General features: G+C 34.2%; 1 protein-coding gene across 1 annotated transcript in view; it reads left to right on the top strand.

The window, feature by feature from the left end:
- Nucleotides 1-8,909, top strand: part of HEATR5B (HEAT repeat containing 5B) — a 109,581-nt gene extending 100,672 nt beyond the window's left edge. Inside the window, exons 34-36 of the mRNA XM_035000926.1 lie at nt 1,367-1,518; nt 2,717-2,930; nt 8,002-8,909. Of these exons, the coding sequence (XP_034856817.1) occupies nt 1,367-1,518; nt 2,717-2,930; nt 8,002-8,306 (671 nt within the window). The 3' untranslated portion in view covers nt 8,307-8,909. The remainder of the gene's footprint in view (nt 1-1,366; nt 1,519-2,716; nt 2,931-8,001) is intronic.
- Nucleotides 8,910-9,522: the final 613 nt, after the last annotated feature.

Below are 9,522 nucleotides of genomic sequence, written 5' to 3'. Positions count from 1 at the left end.
TATTTTATTTTATTTTATTTTATTTTATTTTATTTTATTTTATTTTATTTTATTTTATTTTATTTTAATTTACTTATTTGACAGAGAGAGACACAGCGAGAGAGGGAATACAAGCAGGGGGAGTGGGAGAGGGAGAAGAAGGCTTCCCGCCCAGCAGGGAGCCCAATGCGGGGCTTGATCCCTGGACCTTGGGATCATGACCTGAGCCGAAGGCAGATGTTAAAGTCACAATTTTAAAATAAAGTGTTAATTTTCCAACAAAAAATTGCTTACAGTGTCACAAACTCTGAGTCAGAAATTGTTTTCATTTCGCCTACGATAATATTTCTACTATAGAGTTCTCGGGTTTTTAACATGTGTGACTTAGATTATTGTAGATTGGCTAAATCCTTCAAATTTTACATCTCTTTTTTTCTTTATGTTAAGTTAACAGGCTTCTTTTTGACTATTATTCTTAGCCCATTCTATTTTATGCCAGTACCTTAATTATTAGATAATGTTAGCATATAAATATATATGTTCATAATCCTGATAAATTACTGATTATCATTGAGTATTTGCAGTTTCCAAATTAGTCCAAATTCATACTTAAAGAATATTAGTAAGTTCAGCTGTGGAAGAAATGATAAAGACAAAATAGTTTAGGTCTCTTACTTTATATATTTAATAGTAGTTTTCTTTAGAATAAATACAGATATTTCCTGTATTTCTAATTACATACTATATTTCCATTAGGTTGTATTTATTCCCAAATAAATGATTGTAACAGAAGTTCTTTAAAGTTATAAGAATACCATCTTCAAGAAATTGTGCAAGATTTTTTTTATTATGTTTGTGTAAAATGTATAGGTTTTATATTTACTGAATAGAAAGGTGTTATCACTAAGAAAGTCTACTCTGGATTTTTAAATTACTTAGAATATCTTATAATCGCTTAACTTTGTTGGAAGGAAAGAATTTGGAAATTTTTGATCCATCTAAACTACAAAGAAGTTACATAAATTTTAAGTAATTTTATATTATTGTGTTATCTTTCATTCAAATTTGCTTTCCCTTGTAGAGTTCTTGTTAGGATTTATGCCTGGATTTTTTTCAGTTAATATTGTACCATCCAGAAAAACAAGGAAAAAGGACTTCAATACAGGACTTATGATAAACTCTCCCTGTTTCCTTGTAGTAGATGAGTTCTGTTCATAAAGTTGTTTATGGATTGTATTAGATTGAGACACACACTGTTATAAATGTCATTGGGGGAGAGAGGGTTATTGTTCAAGATTGGAATTCCAAAACATGTTGGAAACAGCACATTGCTTTCATTTTTCATATATTTTATTTCACATATTTTAATATTATTCATCTATTTCAGAAGATTCCATGCCTATGCCTGATGAAGTAAGCATGCTAACAGCAATTGCACTCTTCCTGTGGTCTGCTAGTAGTGAAATAATAGGAGTCCAATCATTACAGAATGGCTGCATGAACAGATTTAAAAATGCACTGAATTCATGTGACCCATGGGTAAGTTCCACTTAAACACAGAGGTAAACATTTCACTTTATCAGTGAAATTTCAGATTGATTCATTAAAATGGGTGATGCATCACATGAAAACCTAAATATTTGTTATATGGCTTTTAAATAGAAAAGCTGGAAAAGATCACTCAGTTTAAGGACTAGGATACACATACGTATGTGTATTTACACATGCAAAAAATCCTCCAATATCTAAAATATTTGATTAACCCTGGCTTATAATGGTAGAGATTTTACATGAGTCTATGTTTATATTTTTCACTGCTTACTTAATGGAACCAAAAGCATTAAAGAATAAATTTATATTAATACATATTTTGATGAACCTATTGGAAGCCAGTTTTTCTAGAAAATAAGTTTTTTTGGCTTCACAATGTCAAAGTATAAACTAATGATTCTCAAACCTGCTGCACATCAGAAAAAAATCATCCTAGTAACATGATTCCTAGACTCTGCTACTGTCTTCCTGAATCATAAGTCTGTATTTTGAAAACATTGCCCAAGTATTATGTCCAGCAAGGTCTGGCAACTTCTCTTCTACCAAAGTGCTGAAACAGCTTTATTCCACTATTGTCCTATATGGTGATGGGCCTGCCTTTTATTCTTCCTTCCCTCCTTTTTTTTTTTTTTAATGTTACAATGAAGTCTTTTTAAGCTAAAGTGGAACCAATGAGATTTTACTTTCTAGGCCTGGAAAACTTAAATTGGCATAAGCAGTCATTTCCAGAGAATTCAAATGAATTTGAGTTGTCTATCCAGTGTATTTTTATAGCATTGTTTGACATCCTTTTATTAGCCTTCCTTTTTAAATATGTTAGGCTAAAGTGGAAGGGACAATTGTCAAGCAAAGAAAAAATAAAAACATAAATTGGAATTCCTGATTTATAGCTTCTTCCACAGTATAGAAATATATAAATTTTATAAGCTTGGTAATTTGGCAGTTACCATATAAGGAATATTTATTTAATTAATGTCTTTTCAGTTAGTTTTTTTTAATTAGCTTATTAGAAGTTTCGTTATTCTAACTTTATTTCTATAAATAGAAAATGGCATTAATTCATCCCACATTTTTATTTTCATTGTGCAGTATCACATCTTTTCAGCATATATTAAGTTGCAATGTGATTGTACAGCAAATGAGAACTATCACACATGTTAATTAATACAATTATTTTCTAATACAGGTTCAAGCCAAATGTTACCAGCTTCTCCTCTCAGTCTTCCAACATTCCAATCGTGCCCTTTCAACTCCGTATATCCATTCCTTAGCTCCAATAGTGGTTGAAAAGCTGAAGGCTGTTGAAAGAAACAGACCAGCCAGTAGCACAGAACTTTTAGCTGTTCAAGAAGGAATCAAAGTTCTGGAAACATTAGTTGCTCTTGGGGAAGAACAGAACAGTAAGTATTCTTAGAAAAAGCCAATAGTCCAAAATGAAGAACTATATTTTATATACATATGTGTATCTATCTTACTTGATATTGGACACAAGCCATTGCAACAGTAAGTTTACTAAGGAGTGGTTACTATCTGAAAGCTTAATATTTTGGTCATGCTACTAACATAATGTATTGAGTTTATTTATACTCATTTTTTTATGAGCGAGAGGTTAAAATAAATTACTGATGGCCTTTCAACACATTGGTTTTTTTTTCTAGGAATGTACTCTTTAAGAACTAGGAAAAATGTGGATATTTAATAGGTTTATAAAAGTAATTTATTATGGTGTTCATAATAGAAGTACAGAAGCTTTATAACAAATAGGATTGGATTAGTATTAATACCAAACATCATTTTAAAATACCTCCAATTTTGAAATTTAAAAATTATTTTTATTTAATGAAAAGCTACCAGATACATGCATTTAATCAGAGACTTACACAGCTTAATACCTATTCCTCTTTATCCCTTGATTTCATCACAATCTAAAATTTGTTTTTAGAAATATGACTTTTAATTGTTGCAGAAAGACTATACTTTTTAAGCTAGTACCTTGTGATTGAACATTAAGTATTCAGGTCATAAATAACCGAGATGAGTAGTATCCTTATACAGATATCTTTGCACATATTTTTTATTATATCTATCAGATAATTCCTTAATGTGAAATTACTGGGGGTTGAAAGGAATGTACATTTTTAAGGCTTTTAATAAATATTGCCAGATTACTTTCAGATAACAATTACATCCATTTTTTTCTATTGTAAGTTTTTTCTTCTTCCTTTGAAAAAAATTTTACAGGAAATTGGAAAGGTAGTAGAGACATTGAAAAAGTTACTGTAAGAGCTTCACTATAAAATAATAATCCAGGGGTGCTTGGTGGTGTCTGACTCTTGGTTTTGGCTCCATTGGTGGTCTCAGGTCCTGAGATTGAACCCTGAGTCGGGCTCCATGCTCTGTGCTTGGAGTCTGCTTGTCCCTCTCCCTCCCCATCTGCTCTTCCCCCCAACACACATGCACACGCACACATGCTCATGCTCTCTCTCTCAAATAAATAAATAAATAAAATCTCTAAAAAAAAAAAATAATAATCCAGAACTATAATAGTGGAAAAGGAGAAATGCAGAGGTGATTGTGAAAAAAAATTGATCTGATTTGATGAGTGATTAGTTACAGGGAGCAAGAGAAAGAGAAGAGCCAAACATAACTGTGTTACCTGGAAGAAGCATGGAAACAGTGTCAGAATTGGAAATGTCAGGAAGAAGAACTGTTTAGGAGTTGATAGGTTTAGTTGAAATTAGATATTAATAGATTATTTGGATAGAAACGTTGTGACTGACATCATGGCCTATGTTTGTGACCATGATGGCCAAAACCAAAGGTAAATGGTGGCCATCACATTATATCATATATGTTCATTCATTTATTCATTGATTTGATGTTATCTTCCTGATGAATGCCATCATATCCCATTATGAGGACTCATTTACCTTTGGTTTTTGCATGCATTCAGCCTTAGATTTATCTTAAATTTTTTTAAATGCCAATTTTACTGTACCTTAAAAGTCTTCCTATAATTCAAAACATGTGTTATCTCAGTGAAGCAGTCTATTAAAAAATGAAGAAACCATGATAATGCTGATATATCTAACACTTAAAACTGTAATGTATAGTTATATAAAATATAGTAATGTAATTCCCAGGGGGTAAATTTTCAGCTTTTAAAATTGTTTTATCACTCACCTTTCTTCACATCAGTTACAAATGCTAATTTTTTGTTTTTAACTTTATAGTATCCATTACAGAAATAGGCAATGAATGTTTTTTCACCCAACATGACCAGAGTTATAAGCTAAAGACATTGGAATTATGTTTGAGTCTTAATTCTTGTTCATCATCTTTATTCAATCTGTTACTCAAAACTTGTCCTTTTTTGAAACTTCTCTGGGATTCAAGAGAACCTTGCTTCTATTCTTATATCTAATCATCTCATAACTAAATAGCTATAATAGTTTCCTAACAGATATTCTCCATCAATTTTACCTGTCCTTTGTTTAAGAATTGTGAGTAGTGGAGTGCCTGGGTGGCTCAGTGGGTTAAACGTTTGCCTTCAGCTCAGGTCGTGATCCAGGGTCCTGGGATTGAGCCCCATGTCGGGCTCCCAGCTCAGCGGGGAGTCTGCTTCTCCCTCTCTCTCTGCCCCTCTCCTCCACTCATGCTCTCTCTCTGGCATGGCAGCTCTCTCTCTCTCTCTCAAATAAATAAATAAAATCTTAAGGAAAAAAAAAAAGAACTGTGAGTTGTTTCCTCTTGCATTACTGCATCAAGTCTGAACATCCTTGCTCAGTTCTCCAAACATTTATTCTGCTTCCCAATGTGTACCCACTACCCTGACTGGTCCAATTTTCTCACGCAGCTTACTTTAACCTCTGTACAGTCTTCAGTCTGTTTTCCCTCTCCTCAGGTATGTTTCTTCCCCTCATTTCTTCTTACACAAACGGATTTAACCTGCATCAGATCTCATTTCTTCAAGAAATGTTGCCCACTCTGATCTTTCCCTTCATACAATTTCTTTGGCAATTATAATCAACCTTATTCTATGGCTTTGTGGTTTTAAGATAATCACTAAAACTATAAAATCCTAAAGTATTCCTCCACTTTATGAGGCTTTTGAGGAACTCTGTCTCAAATGCTCACCATACTTTTTTTTTTTTAAAGATTTTATTTATTTATTTGACAGAGAGAGACACAGCAAGAGAGGAAACACAAGCGGGGGGAGTGGGAGGGGGAGTAGCAGGCCTCCCGCTGAGTGGGGAGCCCGAAGCAGGGCTCGATCCTGGGACCCTGGGACCACGACCTGAGCCGAAGGCAGATGCTTAACGACTGAGCCACCCAGGTGCCCCTCACCATATGTTTTTAACACTTAGTTCTCTAATTGTTTAATGTGCTGGATACCCTTTTCAACTAGGCAGTAACAGCTTTAGGTAGAGATGAATTATATATTTCCTAAAATTCTTAGCACATTTCTAGATACTTGATGAGTACTTAAATAATTTATATTTTTTCCAGTTAATTAACTGTTAAAAGCAAAACCTTGCTTTTCTACCTGATGTTGAAAACCTTGTCTGCTTTAGTATGCACAGTGTACTGAAGATGATTTCATATTTATTTGATAATTCATTATTATATTTTCTATGGAAGCTCTTATTATACAGTACTGTTATAATTCTGTGTGAGGGAAATTGAGCTAAATCTAGCTAATTCGAAGATTCTTGGGACTTTTAAAATATCAGTTTGCTGCCTTCTTTCTTCTGAAACTTTGTCGTGGAAAAAAATCCAACTGATAAAAACTTCTGAGTGGTTTTCAAGGCAAAGGGTGTTTGTGTTTGTTCATTCATTCAACAAATAGTTATTGAGTGCCTACTATGTACTAGGTATGTTCTAGTCCTGAAATAAACACAAAGATCCCTGCTCTCCCAGAGCTTACATTGTAGCGCAAAAACAGAGACAGTGAACACCCTCCCCCGCTTGGGTATGTCTGTATCTATTTTATATATAAATAAAAAATTTTGTATAGATAAACACTGTGTACCTATATCTATATGATTTTATGTAGAGGTGAAAATGGATATAACTATATTAATTTTGGATGTAGATATAATAGATGCTGAATTAGGTAGGTGCTATGGAGAAAAAAATAACAGTACGGAAAGAAGATGTTCAGGGCCAGAATGGGATTAGGGTTCTGGAAAGGTCTCATGATTATTATCATGAGGTTCTGGAAAGGTCTCATGATTATTTCTTGACGTCAGTGAGTGTTGTATTCCACATTCTGTATCAGATGCTTCCTGCTCCCCCTACAACCTTGGCTACTGTCACTCTACAAAAATTAACATAAATTAAAAGTGGAAAATACATGATTCTCAATGTTGATTATCAGATACATATGTATACATGATCACATTTTTTTTAAGAAAAATGCCAGCTTTAATGAAATTTATATTCCAGGATGGAATTGTTAATATAGCAAGACAGACTAGTAAATGGGGTTAAGCTTCCAAATAAATCTTTGTTTAAGGGCTTAGAATTTATGTCAACCACAGGTTCTTGGGTTTTTTTAGCCCTACACTCTACATATTTGCTTCTTTTTGAGATATTTTTCCCTCACTTACTGTGGGTTTGGGGGGATAATGAAATGGGAAAGAGTTATATTTCTATTTTAAAAAGAAGGAAATACCTAGTTTTAGTTAAATAATAGTAAATGGATGTTCAGGTTTCTGTTTCCTACTCTAACCTCCCTATTCTGAAATACCCTTAAAAATGTCATGATCTTACTCTCAGAATACATTCCGCCAGATGGCAGGTGTAAGGTACTTATTCCTTTTTACCCTTTTAGCCAGTATTTTTTTTACCTTTTTTTTTTTTTAAGTAGGCTCCACGCCCAGCATGGAGCCCAATGGGGGCTTGAACTCACAACCCTGAGATCAGCACCTGAGCTGAGATCAAGAGTTGGACACTTAACCGACTGAGCCACCCAGGTGTCCCTAGCCAGTATTTTTTTTTTTAACAAAACAAATTAATATAAATCTAAAATATACAGTCTTTTTTTTTTTTTAAGATTTTATTTATTTATCTGAGACAGAGAGAATGAGAGAGACAGAGAGCACATGAGAGGGGGGAGGGTCAGAGGGAGAAGCAGTCTCCCTGCCGAGCAGGGAGCCCGATGCGGGGCTCGATCCAGGGACTCCAGGATCATGACCTGAGTCGAAGGCAGTCGCTTAACCAACTGAGCCACCCAGGCGCCCTAAAATATACAGTCTTAACAAACTTGGTCTCCAACTCAAACATATAGCTTGGCATTAAGTAAATATTTAATATTAATTATGAGTTATTGTTGAGGTCTAAAACAGATTCTATTTGATGTTTTATTACGATTGAGACTACTGCAGTAATTGCCTAATTTTAAAATTAAAGTTTATTGTAATTGACAGATTTGTGATGATCCTCAGACTTTATCATTGTTACTTACAGGAGTCCAGTTACTTGCCCTTTTAGTTCCTACTTTGATCTCTTACCTGCTGGATGAAAATTCTTTTGCCTCAGCAAGCACAGCTTCCAAAGATCTTCATGAGTTTGCACTCCAGAATTTAATGCATATTGGACCTCTGTATCCACATGCTTTCAAGACAGTAATGGGAGCAGCTCCTGAGTTGAAAGTACGTTTGGAAACTGCTGTTCGAGCAAGCCAAGCCAGCAAGGCTAAAGCGGCCACCAGGCAGCCAACCCCTACTGTACATTCTGCACCCACGATTAAGCTAAAAACAAGTTTTTTTTAATTTGATATTCCATTCATTTTTATTTATATTGTCAACTGGCAACTAATAAGTGATAGCCACTGTATCATTCTGGGCTGTAGGTTCTACTTTATTTGTATATGGATATTGTATGCTTCTAAGTAGGTTAAGTAAAATAATGCTCATGCCACTCTCTGATTTGGAAGGAGTGATTGTTTTTATCATGTGGTGGATGTGCTCTCATTTTTCTCCTATAATGTTTTCTTTTTTATTAATTTATTTTTTAAATACTGAGCCATAGGCTCTTAAATTTAAGTGCTAAAAACAATTATATCATGTAGTTGGGCAGCCTAATGGTATTGTCAGGAAAAAATAGGTCAATATTCAGCATCTGTCATGAAAAAATTTAATTGAAAAACAAGCAGAATTTAAATTTTAAAGTAACTCAAATAATGAAGAATGTTTCATGGTGTATATAATATGAATAAAGTCACATTTTCTTAGCATTTCTCAAAATGTCCTTACCTTTCTGATAGATCTTTTTACTTTCATATTAGATTACTAAATTATGCTTGTGTGTATTTTAGTTGTTAACTGAATTAAAACTCTCACTGAAAGATCCATTAAAATGTTTCAAATGTGGAATAATGTTCTGCTTTTTTTTTGATGGCGAAAATTTGGCCTTGGTTATGTTTTATAATTACAGTACAGAGCATTGAGTCCTGACTATGATGGTTAGTTTCATTCATCAAATATTTATTGAGTGCCTACTGCGCATGAGGCATCAAGCTAAGTGCTGCAGGGCATACAAAAATGAATTTGCCATAATTATGATAATGCCCATCTTTTGTGCAATGGGAATTTTACCCCATCAAATAGATAATTCATGAGATAAGCGTTTGTCCCAGTGTTGAGGAAATTTTAAACACCAGGTTTTACCCGTGTTACAGAGACTGTAGTATCAACAGCAAGTCACCTTTCTGAGTACTCCAGATGCAGACCTGTTTATCATCTGCTGCTGCCTACTCGCCCTCATGCCCTCGCCAGCTGGCAGCTCCCATCCTCTTGCTGGTCTTCTGGGTTCAGTCTTGTAAGCCTCGGGAGGTGCTTTCTTTCACCTGTTGTCTCACTTTCCTTTATTACAGGGTGGTTTTTTCATTTCTGAGTTGCTTTGCCAAAGTTGTTCTCCTTATTTCGGGGGGAGGTTTTTTGGTAACAGTTGTATTGAGATGTAATTCAGACAACATAAAATTCACCC

The sequence above is a fragment of the Mirounga leonina genome, unplaced genomic scaffold (assembly GCF_011800145.1).
Source record: "Mirounga leonina isolate KUSES-001 unplaced genomic scaffold, KU_Mleo_1.0 Mir_125, whole genome shotgun sequence".
In the NCBI taxonomy this organism is placed as follows: domain Eukaryota; kingdom Metazoa; phylum Chordata; class Mammalia; order Carnivora; family Phocidae; genus Mirounga; species Mirounga leonina.
Note: the sequence above shows the minus strand (reverse complement) of the source record. Positions and strands in the feature narration are given on the sequence as shown.